This window comes from Perca fluviatilis, chromosome 14, assembly GCF_010015445.1.
Source record: "Perca fluviatilis chromosome 14, GENO_Pfluv_1.0, whole genome shotgun sequence".
NCBI lineage: Eukaryota > Metazoa > Chordata > Actinopteri > Perciformes > Percidae > Perca > Perca fluviatilis.
This window is the reverse complement of record NC_053125.1, coordinates 26,307,955-26,327,368: the sequence shown is the minus strand read 5'-3', so window position 1 is coordinate 26,327,368 and position 19,414 is coordinate 26,307,955. Positions and strand designations below refer to the sequence as shown.

The 19,414-nt window shown below is 42.1% G+C and overlaps 1 protein-coding gene across 1 annotated transcript; it reads right to left on the bottom strand.

Annotated features, from left to right (window-relative positions):
* Positions 1-2,496: 2,496 nt before the first annotated feature.
* On the bottom strand, positions 2,497-19,374 carry fga (fibrinogen alpha chain). The gene is made up of 9 exons (XM_039823527.1): positions 19,201-19,374; positions 18,437-18,541; positions 15,963-16,146; positions 11,494-11,639; positions 10,239-10,337; positions 9,588-9,749; positions 5,647-6,133; positions 5,036-5,155; positions 2,497-3,942 (listed from the first exon to the last, which is right to left on the bottom strand). The coding sequence occupies exons 1-9, from the start codon at positions 19,357-19,359 to the stop codon at positions 3,242-3,244; spliced, it is 2,163 nt and encodes a 720-aa protein (XP_039679461.1). The 5' UTR covers positions 19,360-19,374; the 3' UTR covers positions 2,497-3,241.
* Between the last annotated feature and the right edge of the window lie 40 nt (positions 19,375-19,414).

Genomic DNA, 19,414 nt, shown 5'->3' with positions numbered 1-19,414 from the left:
ATAAAAGAGACTTCAGATACAGTATTAGGGGACCACTAAGGCCTATATAAAAGCATCCAAAGAGCACCATGTCATGGGACCTTTAAAAAACACAAACACATTTTAAGTTCCGGGCTAAAGATAATGAGTTCTTCTCAATAAAATGGGATGAATCTTTCTTCTGCTGGTGATTTGTATATTTTATTTGTATGTCTCTTTTCCTCACAGGTACAGCCCCTGTAATTTTAATTTCTCCATGAGGAAAACAGACAAACTGCCTTCCTAGGATCAGACCTTTAGGCCCCCCTAATGAGAATGTGACAAAAACAACAAAAAACAAGGCTGGTTTACTGTGTAGCAATGAGTTTGTGGGGATTTGATGGAATTGCAATTGTAAAGTGGAGAAGTGATTAGGTAATTTATTAATAAATTGTTTATTTAGTTTTTTTTGTTGATGTGGTGAGCAACGAGTTTAAAACACACCTTCACACTGTGACATCCCCCCCCACACTTTACATCTGGCTTCACTTTTTAAAGCTGAGCAGAGTACACAGCTATCATCATGGTTAATAGTCTCCGCGGCTACCACATGGGGGCCCTGAATCCCAATAAAAAAAAAGTGCTTTTTAGGGTTCTTTGTTTGGGTGGGGAGCAACACGTTTCAACTTGTGATGCACCATTTGTTAAACAGTGCGCATTAGAACAAAATTATAAACTGAAATGCTACTAAAAGTAGTCTGCATTTAGCTCGGTGCGTGATGGGAGTTTAAACAGGATGCATGTAGGTACATAGAGGGGTCAATAAACTCCCTTTTGCCCCGAGGGCCACCCCCCCCCCCCGAGTGGGCTCCGAGTTCTCCGAAATGTGTCTCACATTTATTACGAAACTCAAACATTGAACCAGACAACAAACCAAACATGTGGCTGCAGTGCAATAAAGGTCATTTCTTGCTTCATCAACACAGATACACAGATACACACACACACACACGCATTACGCCAAATCTACTGACAAATATGTTCAAATGTGACATTTACTGGTAACGTAATGTAATGCTTGCAGCATTCATATGAGTCTATTATACCATGTTACAAATTTGGTGAATTCATACACGTTAAAGTTGTGTTACGTGTATTTGTTTCTTGTGCGATTAACAATTTTTTTAACATACCAAACATACAATTCGCGACATGTATTTGTTTAAAAGTGAAGTGACCTGGTGGCTGCTGATCATAAAATGTTGCTTTCCAAAATACGGTTTTATAAATGATACATGAGAGGCAAGAACAGTCACTGTGAAACACATTTAACTGCCTGAAATGACAAAAAAATTCCCATTGTAAGTAACGTCCTAATTTTTGCTAGAAAATAAATATTTGTGAACATTGGTTAAGGTGGACATTTATTAATAACAAGATGCAAACGTCCAGCGATAAAGGACCCAGAAGAAGTATGTGAAGGGTCAAACTTCTCAGCTTGGCAGATGTGTGGGGCTTTTTTTTTTCACGGTCATATTCGATGATTTTAAAAGCTAAATATGTCAAGTTTATTTATATGGCACCAGATGTCCCAAAGTGGCTCACAATGAAAAATAAATCTCACTTTCATATTAAAGTGCTCGTTTCTGTTCATCGGTGCCACAAAAAAAAAGCCATGTTATCTTTTTTCAACGTTTTAAAAACATTAAAACATGAACACCTTTGGGCGCCCGGATAGCTCAGTTGGTAGAGCGGGCGCCCATACTTAGAGGTTTAGTCCTTGACGTAGCAGGCCCGGGTTGGACTCCGACCTGCGGCCCTTTGCTGCATGCCATTCCCCCCTCTCTCTTCCCTTTAACGTCTTCAGCTGTCCTGTCAATAAAGGCCTAAAAATGCCCAAAAAAGAATCTTAAAAAACAAGAAAACCTTCAAAGGGGGTGTGGGGGTGGTGTTTATAGACGCTTTACATTAGATATGATCTAATAGATCATAGTAAGATCTAATAGTGAAGTGTGCAGACCTGTACATTAGATTTGTAGGAAAAGGTCTTAATTCGCAACTGACTTTTTGAACATTTTTGCCTTTTTTTATTTGTCTTGTAATAATATTTCTTTCATTGGTATTCTGGAGAGATTTTAAACATTTGAATGATTTGTTCTAATTATTATAAGTTGTATTTATTATGAGGGTCTTTTTCAGCTATGACACTGTGAATGTTATTTAATGCGTACGCTGCTTGGTTCCTTCGTGTCTTAATTAACATGTTTGTATGAGAAACTTATCTGAAGATTATTTTTTGGGCACTTTATGCCTTTATTTTTATAGCACAGCTGAAGACATGAAAGGGTAGAGAGAGAGAGAGAGAGAGAGAGAGAGGGATGACATGCAGCAAAGGAGTCGAACACGCGGCCGCTGCGTCAAGGAGTACACCTCTATACATGGGCGCGCGCGCTCTACCGGGTGAGCCAACCCAGGCGCCCTAAAATGAATGATGATTTAGACTTTTAAAAAACAAAATGGCAGAAACACACAGACGGGTGAAGTGAACATTGGATCTTTATTGATTGAGCAGAGTTCAGGCATCGCTGCGTACAGGTTAGTTAAACAAGTCGATGACATTTGACACAAAGTGCTGACACAAGGAGTCAACTCAAACACACACACTGTTTGAAATGATTTGGAAATGTCAGAATGACTCACAAACAGATCGGAACAGTCTGAAGGTCTGAAAGCAACTCTGATTTTTGGCCTCAAATATTTACCTGCAGCCTCAGTGTGTGCTTGCATCTCTAGGTCTTAGTTCATGTTGCTTTGGGCCTTGTCGTTTCTTTGGGTTTAAACACAGAAAAGTGTACGAATGTGTATATTTTGCAGGGGTGGGGGCGCGCAACGAGACGATACGGTATTATAACGATGTCACGATTAGGGTTGGGTACCGTTTGGATTTTTACAATTCCAATGCTGAACCGGTACTTTTAAAATGATTCCAATTCCTAAACAGATTCTTGAAAAACTGAAAAATAACAACAAAGACAGGCTTTTACGTCCATTTTGGTGAGCCCAGAGGGGAAAATATGGCCTTTTAAAAGTAGCTCTACATTTACGGTAGCTAGCTAACAGTAGACTACAGAGAAAGTGGGATATGTTCATGTTCTACTTATGTAATAAAAGCTCGGTACTTGGCGTCCGCGTATCGATACAGTATTGCCACTTGAAATATCGATATGCTATGGTGTTCTCGATTTCATCCCCCAACCTCAATGGTTCTGCATCTTTCGTCCAATTAAAAAGCAGCCGGTCGGATGAACATCCGAACAGTTTTCAGGCTGTAATTGGCCAGTTTATAAGTCTCCCATACGACTCCGTTTTCAATCTCGTACGGCGTGTTTTTCTCCGGGTCGTACGCGCCTTTATAATAAACCCCGTTCAAGTTAGCCGTCTGGCATTTGTTGTACCACCAGCCGCCGCCGTACCTCTCCGCGCAACTCCCCTCCCAGACGTCGTTGTCTCTGTCAAAGGTGCTGAATTTCATCCCGTTGTGAGACGGCGTGTTGGACGCGGGCATCGCCAGCGCGTCCCCGGCGTCCCCGGTGTACCCGGACACGTGCAGCGGGTACCCCTCCGTCTCCACGCCTACCCTGACTGTGTACTCGGCGCTGGCCACGCCCCCTTCCCAATCCTCCAGCTCCACCCTCAGCATGCTCTCCGCCTGACTGGTCAGCAGGTGGAGGTTCTGGTTGCCCAGCCAGAACTCCCCGTTGCCGTTCGCGTCGACCGAGCCGAACCCGTCGCGGTATTCGGCCCAGGTGCGGTTGAAGCCGAGCGCGCCGCTCTCTCTCTGCTGCGCTAACAACCACCCGCCCATTAGCCCCTCCTGCTGGCAGTAAACCTCCGCTACCTGTGCCGAGTCGGCGCCGCCGGGTTTGATCTTAAAGAGGCCGTTCGTTTCCCCTTTCAGGTGGTTCTGGTGGGCCTCGACACAATCTGCGGACAGAGAGGGGCACACCGCAGACCGCGAGTTAGCTTGGACCGCCTTTGGCTCAGCTAGCTTAAATCTACTGCAGTGAGAAAAACGGCCACTTTCCAGCAGGATGCTCCAAATGCAGATTGAGTTCCATCATTTTTGTCTCTACATACTAAGTGTTTTAGGTTTTTAGTGTCTGTTGGCGGATTTGGGACTTCAAATGTCAACATAGGTAAAAGTATTTGTCAAAGAACGTGGTTTAAAGCAACACTAAAGAACTTTTCCCGCTTCGGTCCCCCCTACAGGTTGGAAGTGGAATTGTCCCATTACATTACATTATGCAAGTTTGCCAGATCGGGTAGCGGATCTGTAGTTTGAATGAACTGGACAATGTAATGTAATGGAGAATTCCTCTTCCAACCTGTAGGGCTGTATATCTGTGTCTAAATGTTGGAAAAGCTAGATAGTTTTGATTTTGATTGATTTTACATTCATTCGGCTTAGGTGGTGCCAAAAATGGCTTGGGCGCTGCACCTTAGGCTTATAAGGGTAGGTAAAACCCTGCAAAAACAACCAAATAAAAGACTACTGGCTACTTTTCCATCTGCAGTCCCTAAACGCAACCTTATGACCTCTAAAATTATGGCTACGGCCCTTGTAACAAGCAGAAACAACTATCTCTGATCGCTTAAATGTACTTCAGTCATAAGGGCGCTAAAAGTCACTTTAACCGCAACAATGGCTAAAGCTGGTCCCAAAAAAACTCAACCCGTTTTCGTCAATCTGCATTTGAAATATCAGCAGGACTAAAAAAAAAATTCCTCTCTTATTTCTGAATTGTGTTGTTACGAAACAAAAACAGCCCTAAAAGTTCATCAGTCTTTTTCTGGGATTACACAATGGCCCCAAAATACTTCAACAACAGTTAATTACATCACACTGAATGTGAAAATCCTTAAACTCTAGCAAAAAAACAAAACAAAAAATAATTAGTGTGTTCACTTCGTATTTTTGGTACATAAGGCTAGCTAGCTGATGCTAAAGCATGCTCGGCTAGCTGGAATGTGCCGCTCTAGGCCATTCAGCTTTACTCCACGTCCGACGTCTTGGTACCTTTTCCTACATAATCGGCTCGGCGCTCGGTAACAACGCTCTTCACACTCCGGGCGTGGATATCAGGAACGTCATCCTCTGCGGCGCCCGTGTCAAACAAGCCAATGTCGAACCCCATATCTGCGCCAAACAGATTTCCAAACTCAGTTTTGGTATCAAGTAGAGCTGTAACATTTCCAAAATGTTACTTTACAATTAACTGTCTCAGAAATAATTGCGATTAACAATATAATTATTACACGTTCATGACACTGTCATGTCACTCTTATGTAGATACCCTTCAAGTAAAGTGTGACCAAAATATTTATGTATTACTTTTTCAAACCAATTCAAGCTGGCTTAATTTGGCTAAATCGCCGTCATGTGACCCAGATAAAGTAATAACACAAGTACACCGCCTATGAATTAAACCACACCTGTTTTATTATCATAAAACATTGGATTTGTGTATATATCATAAAATTGACAATTACCATCAACAGTCATAACCCCTTTATGACTAATGTTAGCAATTAATTGTGGTTTAACAAAGAAAATGGATATTGGACAATTATGTAATTGTAATAATTGTTACAGGCCTTCGACAAACATGTCGAGCCCGGTGTCCGCACCGAATGGATTCCCGAAGTCGGTTTTGGTATCCAAGAGGCTTCCCTTGGTGCCGCCGGTGTGGACGGTCTTGGTCACAGAAGAGGACGAAGAGGACGAGGAAGAGGAGGATGCGTGGCTGAGGCTGGGGAAGAGGGCGCCCATCACTCCCTTGGTGGTGTCCGACATGGCCGAGCACTCGGGGCCTCCCTCAAACACCTCCTCCACCCGGCCGGTTTTGGTGTTGACGATGGTCCTGCGGGTGCACGAGACGGTTTTGGTGGTAACGTGGCCCGTGCTGGGCTGGCCGAAGTCCGTGCCAATGAAATCAATGCCGTCGCCGCGTCCTCCGATTTCAGTGATGGATTTAGTGGACGTGCCGGAGGAGGAGGAGGAAGAAGATGATGAGGATGTAGACGGAGATAAGGAAGTACCTGGGACCTTGGAGATGGTTGCCGGGGATGAGGAGCTGGAGCCTTCCTGTTCAAGGACCAACTGGACCGTCCTCACCTGAGAGAGAACAACAACAAAGAACTTTAGCGGGAGCAGGCGTTAGGAATATTTACTAGTACTGTAGGGAACAGTCTAGGGCTGCTCCCTCTTAAGTCGATTAGTCGACTAATCGGTCATTTTGGTCTTAGTCAACTGAGATTTCTTTAGTCCATTAGTCATGTTTCATGCTTTTTTCATGCTGAATGACTTATTTCCAAGAAAAGTACGAGCACATCTCATCAAGAATTAAAGTGGTGCTTTTGCATGACTCTTGCGGAGAAACTCAATTTACAGATCTGTTGATGAAATCAACTAATCGATTAGTCGATACGATTGAATGAGTGTTAGTCGACTAAGAATTTCTTCAATCGAGCACAGCCCTAGAACAGTCATCTTAAAAGATAGGCTGTTCTTGGGCAAAAGCACACACACTTGAGGGTGAGGGGGCAGTCAGACTCGTTTGAACCAGTTTGAATTCCTCTTAAGTAAACAGACACCATCCTGCTTAAACGAGTGAACAATACCCGGGGGGGAAGGGAGAGCGGGAAAACTCTTTTCAGGGTGTTGTCCTCTACCATTGGACGGATCGATTGCCAAGAGGCTGGGACCAGCCTGTGCACCGACCAGGAAGCGCCAAAGTTTAAAACACGGCTGCCTCCCGCCTTAGTATTAACCAATCACAATAGCCTGCACATTTTTCATATATTGGACTGTGACTGTTGAAACTGCATTCTTCTTGTTGACTGTCTCTCGTTTGGAATTGGTCTCGACCAGTCCTGGTCTTGCACATTGCTCTTGGACAAATGTGGGCATCGCTTTACTGAAAGCTGAGTTTGTTTTGAACATTTTGATATGAAACACACAGGGATCAGTTACAGTGCCTTGCAAAAGTATTCGGCCCCCTTGAACGTTTCGACCTTTTGCCACATTTCAGGCCTCAAACATAAAGATATAAAACTGTAATTTTTTGTGAAGAATCAACAACAAGTGGGTCCCAATTATGAAGTGGAACGAAATTCATTGGCTATTTCAAACTTTTTTAACAAATAAAAAACTGAAAAAGTGGGCGTGCAAAATTATTCAGCCCCTTTACTTTCAGTGCAGCAAACTCTCTCCGAAGTTCAGTGAGGATCTCTGACTGAACGATCAATGTTGACCTCAATGACTAATGATGATAAATAGAATCCAGCTGTGTGTAATCAAGTCTCCGTATAAATGCACCTGCTCTGTGATAGTCTCAGAGGTCCGTGTAAAGCGCAGAGAGCATCATGAAGAACAAGGAACACACTAGGCAGGTCCGGAGATACTGTTGTGGAGAAGTTTAAAGCCGGATTGGATACAAAAAAATTTCCCAAGCTTTAAACATCCCAAGGAGCACTGTGCAAGCGATAATATTGAAATGGAAGGAGTATCAGACCACTACAAATCTACGAAGACCCGCCCGTCCCTCTAAACTTTCAGCTCACACAATGAGAAGACTGATCAGAGATGCAGCCAAGAGGCCCATGATCACTCTGGATGAACTGCAGAGATCTACAGCTGAGGTGGGAGACTCTGTCCATAGGACAACAATCAGTCATATACTGCACAAATCTGGCCTTTATGGAAGAGTGGCAAGAAGAAAGCCATTTCTTAAAGATATCCATAAAAGTAGTCCTTTAAGAAAGTTTGCCAAAAGCCACCTGGGAGACACACCAAACATGTGGAAGAAGGTGCTCTGGTCAGATGAAACCAAAATCAAACTTTTTGGCAACAATGCAAAACGTTATGTTTGGCGTAAAAGCAACACAGCTCATCACCCTGAACACACCATCCCCACTGTCAAACATGGTGGTGGCAGCATCATGGTTTGGGCCTGCTTTTCTTCAGCGGGACAGGGAAGATGGTTAAAATTGATGGGAAGATGGATGGAGCCAAATACAGGACCGTTCTGAAGAAAACCTGATGGAGTCTGCAAAAGACCTGAGACTGGGACGGAGATTTGTCTTCCAACAAGACAATGATCCAAAACATAAAGCAAAATCTACAATGGAATGGTTCACAAATAAACATATCCAGGTGTTAGAATGGCCAAGTCAAAGTCCAGACCTGAATCCAATCGAGAATCTGTGGAAAGAACTGAAAACTGCTGTTCACAAACGCTCTCCATCCAACCTCACTGAGTTCGAGCTGTTTTGCATGGAGGAATGGGCAAAAATGTCAGTCTCTCGATGTGCAAAACTGATAGAGACCTACCCCAAGCGACTTACAGCTGTAATCGCAGCAAAAGGTGGCGCTACAAAGTATTAACTTAAGGGGGCTGAATAATTTTGCACGCCCAATATTTCAGTTTTTTATTTGTTTAAAAGGTTTGAAATATCCAATAAATTTCGTTCCACTTCATGATTGTGTCCCACTTGTTGTTGATTCTTCACAAAAAATTACAGTTTTATATCTTTATGTTTGAGGCCTGAAATGTGGCAAAAGGTCGAAAAGTTCAAGGGGGCCGAATACTTTCGCAAGGCACTGTATATGCAAATACCCTTAAAGGGAGAATTTAAGAATATGTGTGTAAGAATCGAGAAAATGCCCTTAGACCTCAGAGTGTGATGTGAGAGCATGGTTCTAGAAAAGACGGTGCTTGTGTTCGAATTATCAGGTAAATGCACGCAGGATTATTTTCAACTAGGGATGCACCGAATCCAGGATTGGGCTTCGGACGAATATTGGGCTTTTTGACTGAGTTGGTTTTCTGCCGAACCTTAAAATTCTTTCCCAGCGAACCGAACCCTACGCTTGCACTACGCGCGCTACGCTGGTCGACATAATGACGCCGCCGTTGATTACGGGAAGGTGTTTTAAGTAGGTGGACTGTTCAATGCAGCAGGCCGGGAGAAAAGCGAAAATGGAACTCGTGAGCAGAAAAAGTGTTTGTTCGGCAGTACTTTCAGTCAAAAGAAGGCCATTCAAGTCCAGCTACATGTTCAATTTGCAATGCCGATTTTCTCTCGTGGTGGCGAGGACCCTAAACAATACACAACATCGACGCTGTTAAAACATTTGCGTATGAAACATCCGAAAGAATACGAGTTGTGCATGAAGGAATCTACAGACAGCAGCCAGAATGCAGCAACTTCAGGTGCGGCAAAGGGAGGACAGTCACAGCTAAAAAGCTGTGTTAACCAGACGACCATTAGTAGGATTATCAATCTAAAAGGCTAATATTTTGGATATTGATTGGATCTTGAGATAGGGTAAACATAGGCCTATGGTAATTGTCAAAATAGTTTTTCCCACTTGTCTTCCTGCAATAATGTTTTTTTATAGTTAAAATAAAAGAATTAATTAATGTGTTTACTGTGTTAATGGTCTGAGGATGAGAGTAGGATTCGGTAATTCATTTTCGGCACAATCTTAACCAGTGGATTCGGTATTCGGCCAAACCGAACTGGATTCGGTGCATCCCTATTTTCAACCTGAAAGCGTCCCTCACCTCGGGGAACATGTCTCTCTGCTCTCCTGTCGTGGTGCCGCTGAGATCCTTGGACTTGTAGATGCTGTCCACGATGACGCCCTGCAGCGGCCTGCTCTTCATCACGTACAGCGTCCCCACCGACTCGATGTTCTGAATCGACTGGGAGTCCAGCTGGCTGACCTGGGGAGACAAGACCGAAAAAACAGAGATATGACGTATAACGCACAACCTGATTTTGGGACCAGTCGTGTTGAAACTGGAAGAGGATTTCGGGTGCGATGAACGCAACGCATTTTAAACCCCATCAACCACAACATGTGAAAATAAGGTCGATAAAACATATTCTGACTTTTTAAAGGTTTGTTTTTGGCCGGTTTTTCCATAAAATTCTGTCCCAAAGAGAAATGTCTTAATTTGTTTTTACATTTCAGTTTCAAAACGGCATTATTACTTTATTATTGCTCAAAGGGTGAGTTAACTGTGACTGAGGAAGCTTGTAAACTAATTAACAATGACGAAGGACGAATAGAGAAGGGATGGGATTAAATAAGTACGGAGTCAAAATAATACATATATATATTATCAAGTGTTTGTTGTTTATCTCTATGCTTTCAATTTTTTGTAATATCATACATACATTCAAATTAAAATCAAAGTTAAGGTCCGTACCTGTTTCTCCAGCGCCACGTAGCTCTCCCGGTCCACCTGGTACTCGGCGTAGCCTTGGCAGGATCCTTTGCAGGAACGGAGCTTAATGTCGATATCCACCTGACGGAGAAGACAAGCAGTTAGCAAATAAGCTTCCCGTTTAGCAAATCTTATGGTATGCACCAACTCTGCCGAAACCCTGGAAGTGAATAAACATTCTACTGTTGTACCAGAGTATTGTCCAGCCCATCCTTCTTTACAGTACTGTTCCAGCAGTTTCTTTAACATGCTTTCTGTCACAAACCGGCTAAATCTCATATGTGTAACTAGCCCGGATGCTAGCCAAACTTAGCACGGGAAGTTCGGTCTGGATTAGATCCGTTGTGGAGCAACTACGCTCCGACCAGAGCTGTTCGGACCAATCAAATTGTCAGGGGGCGGGCTTTGTACGATGATGGACAGATGATCAACAGTAACGTAATCAACAACGTCACCAAAGAGCACTTGGGTTGAATTCGTTTACAACAAAGACGGCCGCCGCTGGAGAATTGAGACGTGTAGGTTCCGCCATCGCGCCTGTTATAGAAGATAAGGTTACACTTGAAGGTATCTACATAAGAGTGACATGACAGTGTCACAAACGTGTCAGAAACATTATAAACAAGTCATAAACGTTTATGACATAACGCTTCTTTTAGTAAGTGTCATTCGGTTTTTGTCATGACAAGTTATGGTTAGGGTTAGGGTTCATGACTGTGTCATGTCACTCATATGTGTAACCAACATGGCTGCCAAAATCACACGCATCGCAGCCACAATAGCACAGAAAGATTTTCCCCTTGGGGACATCAAGTCTAAAGGGCCGACTATATATGACTATAACGATAACTTTAAATGTATAGGTTTTAAAATCTAACTCGAGTCACTTTTTTTTCCTCTTTTTCAAACTGCAGTTTTTGCAAGTTCCCGCAATTTCATCGCATAAAATTGCATGAATATCCCGCATATTCCATTGCATTTTTTAAGAAAACGTGCCGCATAATCAAGGATTTTTGCCCGCAACAATCACAAAAAAACGCATTTTTCTGGAAGGAAGGACTGATTATTAATCTCAATCCTTACGGAGAAAGAGACTGTTGACCGGGGAAGTTCTGATTCCCTACTCCGCGTTCCGGAAGCAGGAAGTGTGACACAGGCCTATTGTTATTGTTGTTTTTCATAATTGAGCAGCCCTAACGTATAAGCGTGTATTTTTGTCACAGTTGTGCCTCCGTACCTCCAGCCTCTGCATCTCCAACACCTGGTCTTTGACTCGATCCTTCAGGGCGGCCAGGAGCCTCAGCTGTCGGTCGATCTTGATCTTCATTTCCGAGATCCTCTGGCGCAGCGTCTGGGCCAGGTTGTAGTAGCTGTTATCGTTATCTTGGGGAGGAGAGGAGGACTTCAAAGTTTGCCTTTAAACCAAAACAAAGAGCTAAAAGAAACTAAGAGAACTCTGTACAGCTAAGAGGGGAAACTATTTTTATTTTATTTTTACATTTATATGTCTGGAAGTCAGAAGACCTTTATCAGAACATCAACTAAGCCCTAAATTCAATGCACTTCCCCATAGCTGAAAAATAAAAAATCGGTTTCATGTCTGTTGTACAATCGGAAAGTACTCGAAAGCTGATTGGCTGCAATTTAAGTTGCACGTTGGTCTCATTTGTAGTCCTAATACAGGGAATTATATTTGGACTAGTGACAGAAAAAACTACAAATACACAGAATAAAAAAAAAAAAAAAGAGCATTAGAGGTAGAGTTGCATTAATGTAGGAAAATTAAGACCGGTTTAAAATAATTAACCCTCATGCCCTCCTTAAAAAAAACTTACTCTCGACACCTTCGAGGCAAAAATGTCCACGCACACAAAAACTGTTATTAAATCATCATATATCAATATTTTTTTCTGCTTTTTTTCATAAATCACTTAAACAACTTCTAACCTAATCAAAACTACCAAACATTCAATCATTTTCAGGATTTTAACCCTTTAAATGCCAGTTCATGTATTTGAAGTATTTCATTTTTAATTACAAAAAACACAAAAAATGATTTTTTTTCCAGATAATGAATAATATCTAGATGGGGCTTTGGTGGTGATTAGAGGCTTGGATATGTCAAAGATAAGCAACAAAATTAATTTGATTGCATTAGTATTTTTTACATAGTTCCAGATACTCCCTTTGGACACCTTCGAGGCAAAAATGTACATGTCCAAAAAACTGATATTAAATCATCATATATCAATATTTTTTTCTGCTTTTTTTTCATAAATCACTTAAACAACTTGTAAATTGCTCAAAACTACCAAAAATTTAATAATTTTCTGGATTTTAACCCTTTAAATGGCAGTTTTAAATCTTTGAAGTAAGCAATTATTTATGAAAAACCCAACAAAACATTAATTATTTTCCATAAAATAAATCATAGGGTAATGGGGCTTTGGTGGGGATTAGAGGCTTGGATATGTCAAAGATAAGCAACAAAACTGATTTGATTGCATTAGTATTTTTTATGTAATTCCAGATACTCCCTCTGGACACCTTCGAGGCAAAAATGCATGAAATTATAGTTATATTATGGAGCTCTGTATGTGTGTGTGTGTGTGTGTGTGTGTGTGTGTGTGTGTGTGTGTGTGTGTGTGTGAGTTTGCGTGAACCTGTAAGCAAGCAATGATCACTTTAGGGCTGAAAAAAGGCATCTTTTGAAGGATGCATTTCATGTGTCTTTGAAGACGTGCTTGAATAAAAACATTGTCTCCTGCATTTGCTGTAAACTGGCGCTTATCATTTCAAATGGTTTGTGGGACATGGTGGCCCTGAAGACTGGTCTCCCACTATGGACATCCCACAGGCTCCGGGTGGTTTCCCCTTTGGACCGGTACACACCAGCCAAGTGTGAAGTCCCATGTATGTTAAAATCTCTTGAGCATCCACATCACTCCATCCTGAGATTGAACACCTCCCGTGTAGGTTTGTCATTTCCTGAATCAGCTGGATCATGTCAAGAGTGAAGAAAAGGTGGAAAGAGGATGCCACATCATGGATTCTTGATATGGCATATCTCGTGGGCTCTGACATCATGCCGGTCGGTGCTTGAATGTTGCGCAGCGTCTCAGTATTAGATGGAGACCAGACTTGCCAATTCTTCACTGTCCATTCAATGTTAGGATGGACAGGATCTTCAGTGTCCTCTCCACTTTCAGAGGAAGGTTAGAGGCACTCACAGAGTTGGAGGACACCAGTGACCATTTTGTCAGACTCCAGAAACTTGTGTCATCTTCAGATGAGTCCTGCAGTTGGCTGGAAGATAAAGGCTCCTTCTCTTTGCTCCAGGTCTGTCTCCTTCTCTAGAGCCAGGTGCATAAACACACTAATAGTTGTTTTTGTTCACAACAAATGCAGGAGACAATGTTTTTATTCAAGCACGTCTTCAAAGACACATGAAATGCATCCTTCAAAAGAAGCCCTTTTTTCACCCAGATTTACATAAACTCTCTCTCACACACAGACACGCATGCATGCGCGCACACACACTCCATAATATAACTGGCAAAAGTAAGGTGCGCTTTTTTCACCACTAAAATTATCATTGTTTGTTTACAGATTTACACAAACTCTCTCTCACACACAGACATGCATACATGCATGCACGCACACACACACACACACACACATGCATACATACACACACACACACACACACGCATACATATACACACACACACACACACACCAACCCACACACACACACCCACCCACCCACACACCCACAGACACACACAAATATACATATATACACACACACACACATACACAGACACATAACACACACACACACACACACGCGTGCACACACACACACACACACACACACACACACACACACACACACACACACAGCTCCATAATAGAACTATAATTTCATGCATCGGCCTACAAGGGCAAAATGGTTGAATCTGGTGAAATACTGTAAAAATGTCAAATATGACTAGTTTTCTTCCAAATGAAATGCTGACATTACAGAAAGCATGGTTTTATACTGTAAAGGCAGTGAGATCAAAACATGTGGTTATAATGGAAGTCAATGGGGCCATTTTTGCCTCGAAGGTGTCCAGAGGGAGTATCTGGAATTACATAAAAAATACTAATGCAATCAAATCCGTTTTGTTGCTTATCTTTGACATATCCAAGCCTCTAATCACCACCAAAGCCCCATCTACATATTATTCATTATATGGGAAAAAAAAAATTTTTTGTGTTTTTTTTTAAAAATAATTACATACTTCAAATACATAAACTGGCATTTAAAGGGTTAAAATCATGAAAATGATTGAATGTTTGGTGGTTTTGATTAGGTAAGAAGTTGTTTAAGTGATTCATGAAAAAAAAGCAGAAAAAAATATTGATATATGATTTAATAACAGTTTTTGTGTGCGTGGACATTTTTGCCTCGAAGGTGTCCAGAGGGTACAAAATGAATCATTTATGTATAAAAGACATGTAAGAGTAAAACACACTGGATTTAAAAAATTTGACTGAAAAGAAGGATTCCTACAAAATGTCATGCCATAAGAAGTAACACAGCAAAAATGATCACGAAATGAAAAAAAAAAACTTGAGAAAAATGTACAAAAATGACCGAAGAGGGCATGAGGGTTAAAGACCTAGAACACAATATTTGAGCAAATTTAAGATTTTTTGAAGGCCTAAAATTTTAGACTTCATGTAAATGGGCTCATGTATCGTCTGGTGTCAGTCGCAGAAATCAAACGGTGGTAGACTTTGTGATGTCAGTAAATATAGTATCGTTGTCCTAAGAATCAATATAATATTGTGATATACCCTGTAATTTACACCCCTACAAACTAGGTTAAAATTGAGTTTGAAAGGAAGTACACACTCAAAGACACAAAGAGACACACACAGACAAACTCACTCAATCACACACACACACACAGACACACACACACACACAGTCTCACACACACACTCACACTGACAGATGCACACACACACACACAAAGACACACAAATACACGCACACAGTCTCTCACACACACACAAACTCACTCACACTCACACACACAGACAGATGCGCACGCACACACACAGACACACACTCAAATGCACACACAGACACACACACACACACACACACACACACACACTGCCACGCTCACACAGACAGATGCACACACACACACACACACACACACACACTCACAGACACACACACTCACAGACACACACTCCCACTCAGACACACCCACAAACACACACGCTCACACAGACAGACGCACACACACACACACACACACACACACAAAGACACACTCTCCCACTCAGACCCATACACACAGACACTCTCTCACACACACACACACACACAAGACACACACACACACAAAGACAACACACACACACACACACACACACACACACACACACACAAAGACACACTCTCCCACTCAGACCCATACACACAGACACTCTCTCACACCCACAAACACACACGCTCACACAGACAGACGCACACACACACACACACACAAAGACACACTCTCCCACTCAGACCCATACACACAGACACTCTCACACACACACACACACACACACACACACAAACACACACACACACACACACACACACATACATATACACACAAAGACACACACACACCCCCTCACTCTCCCACTAACCAGAGTCGACGGTGAGTTTGTCCTTCAGGTAGTCGTAGGTCTGTTTGGACACCTGATCGGCCGAGCGGTGCCTGGCTTTGTTCAGGTCCAGGAGGCTGCGGATCTTCTCGATCTTCTTCAGCGCGTCGTGGTCGTATTTATTGATCAGTCCCAGGATCCTGCAGCCCGACGGGCATTTAGCGCCCTGATGGGAGGACGGGGAGGGACAGGGGAGGGCGGTTAACGTCACACACTTCAAAACACCTCATCATGGATTAAAATATAAGAAAAATCAAACATCTGCATTTTAAAAAAGGGATAGTTCAGAAGTGTGTGTGTGTGTATGACATGCTTCTCCATCTCCTTAAAGCAGGGTTCATACGCATTTTAACCAATACTTTTCCATGACTTTTTGGCAAATTTCCATGACTATGTGTTCCTGAAAATGTCAGTTGACATTAAACAATAAGAATAAAAATCTGTGTTAAAGTTTACCCTCGGTAACTATAAAGTGAATGACAATTTATGTGGTTCATAGCGGGATTCTCAATATCGCTCCCGAATAGAACGTTGAGGTTAAGACGACGTGAAAGTACATTTATTAATGACATATTATTATGCTGCGTTTAAAAAAAAATTCCAGGACTTTTCCAAAACTTTCTGGGTCTTTTTATGTTTCCATGACCTTTCCAGGCCTGGAATTTGCATTTTTCAATATTCCATAACTTTTCCAGGTTTTTTTCAAAACGTATGAACCCTGTTAAAGGAACACGCCACCCTTTGTTGATATAGGGTTATTCACCGTCTATATTTATATAGGGGGGGCAAACGCATTGTTGTCTCAGTGCCAATCGTCTAGTTCTTAATCTGCATTGCTATACATGCTAACGGCAACAAAGGATTCCATTCATTACGCTAAGCTAAGCTAAGCTAGCGGTGGCGACAATGCACGCACTGAGACAAAAATGCATTTGCTCACCTATATAAATATAGAGGAGACGGTGAATAACCCTATTTCAACAAACGGTGGCGTATTCCTTTAAAAGTATCCACAGCAGTTTAATTAGAAGCAATATTTAGACTATTTTCAGCGCTTCACCTCGCTGTCAGACAGCCCTTTAGGACGGGGATCTGAAGCCGTTCTCTCTGCTCTCTTCAAAGCCACCAGACTCCTTTGACAAAAATTAGACATTTTACCTGGCAGAACACGGGCGTTGCTGCCCCCGTCACTCAGTTAGTTTGTGTTATTGTGCGACTTTTGGATAGAGCAGTCTGAACGATAGTTATAATCGGGCAATATGATCGATATATAATTACTTAGAGTTATGGATATCATATCTCTTAAAGTGGATATGGGCGCATAAGTGACATAAGTGGGTGGTTTTTCCTGGTTTTAAAGGCTGCATTACAGTAAAGTGATGTACTGTTCTGAACTTACCAGACTGTTGTAACTCTTCTATTATTTGCCTTTACCCACTTAGACATGATATCCACATTACTGATGATTATTTATCTAAACTCTCATTGTGTAAATATTTTGTGAAAGCACCGATAGTCAACACTACGATATCGTTGCGGTATCGATATCGAGATATTTGGTCAAAATGATCGTGATATTTGATTTTCTCCATATCGCCCAGGCCTAATCTGAACCCTTTGAAAAAACACCAAAATCACACAATAACCCTAACGACATAACCGATGGAGGCAGCGGTGGAGCAGCAACGCCCGCGTCCTGGCAAATAAAAATGACAGTTCCCTGTGGCAAAGGGCTGTCGATGGGTAAGTACCGCACACAAACCTACTTCAAAAACATCCAAATTGTCCCTTTAAAAAGGTACAGCTTAGAACAGGGTTTCTCAAATGTACATGGGGTACATGTCCCCCTAGGGGGACTCTGGAGGACTGCGACGTACGTGTCATTTCTTTTTTTTTTTTTGCAAAATGTTTTTCAGTTACAAGGCTGTGGTCACTTCTACTGGCTTTTTTAACTCCATGTTTGTCGCTTTTTTGGGAAGGTTTTTGTCGCTTGTTTTGACCTATTCTTGCCTTTTCTTCAAAGTTTTTGTCACTTTTTTTCCCGAAGTGTGTCGCTTTTGTCGCCCTAGTGTCGCCTTCCTTCTTTCTACCGTCTTTTCTCACCATCATCTAAATGTTTTCCAGGTCCAAGGCTGTTGTTTAATAAATCTCTCACTGACATCGCTGTATTCTTCCTCTTTATATAGACTTTTTTTTTTTTTTTTTTTTTATTTTTTTTTTTTTTTTTTTTTTTTTTTTTTGGTCAGGGGTACATGGCTTAAACAAACTGTTCAAAGGAGGAAGATGATTGAAAAAACCTTGAAAACCCCTGGCTTAGAAGAAAAACAAAAATAATTTGTGTTTTTCGTGTCTGAAAGAAATCATTTTAGATAGATAGATAGATAGATAGATAGATAGATAGATAGATAGATAGATAGATAGATAGAATAAACTTATGGGATGAACCGAAGCTGTACCCATTCATCGTCTGAGCAGAAAGGCCAATCCCTCTGCGTGGCACAAGTTTCGGATCTGGTGCCTTGCTCCACCGGTCGGGCTCCTCTGGGGTCGATCACCTGGGCCTGCAGACAGACAGACAGACAGTTTAAGTCTCCTGGATGAGTCCAAGTGCAGATGTTTACCTCCTCGTTCCTCATACATGTGAGGGTCTTTTTATAGCGACCCGTGATCAATGGTTAGGGTTAGGTGCCTTGAAGAGGATTAAGAGAGACAACGGTAGCGAGTAGTATGAAAGAACGAAATTCCGCACAGGGAGGCAGGTTGGGGGAGGTGGGGGGGTCAAACGACACAGGACTTTCACCCAGGAGACCGGGGGTCCATGTCTGTGGTACAATCAGACATTTTAGACTTTTAAAGACCCCGTGGAAACCCTGTAAATGGGCTCATGTATCGTCTCGTATCAGTCGCAGAAATCAAACTCACACGCAAAGACACACACACACACACACACACAGACACACACACAAAGACACATATACAGACAAACACACTCTCACACACAGTGACAAAAACTTGTTAAACAAATTGACAAAAAAATGCCCAAAAAGTGACAAATAAATTTGAATAAAATCGAGATAAGTGCAGAAAAAAAGGACAACAAAATGTTGAAATTTCGACCCGGGAAAAAACAGAAAAGTTCCACGCTCAACGGGAAGACAACACAAGGGTTAAATATCTTAACGTAATATCTCAAATATCATAACTTTGGGACTGGACTCACCAGGGTCGAAGCCACACAAATCAGGCCGAGACAGACGAGTACGTTGAGTCGCTCCATCTTTTGCTTTGCGGTCGTCCTCGCTCCGTGTGAAGACTTGGTCGCTGAATGCTTCTCCGACGCCGCCGTCGGCTCATTATGAAGCTGGAACCGGTGACTCATTGGGGAACGCGTCTGATTGGTCAGATCGCAGTTGAGCAACCTCTGCTGTGAACAC

Coding starts and splice junctions, on each gene's coding strand:
- fga (XM_039823527.1), bottom strand. CDS start 19,359: ATGAGTCACCGGTTCCAGCTTCATAATGAGCCGACGGCGGCGTCGGAG. Junction 18,542..19,200: donor TTTGTGTGGCTTCGACCCTG/GTGAGTCCAGTC, acceptor GTCTGTCTGCAG/GCCCAGGTGATCGACCCCAG. Junction 16,147..18,436: donor TCTGCTCAGACGATGAATGG/GTACAGCTTCGG, acceptor TCCTCCCATCAG/GGCGCTAAATGCCCGTCGGG.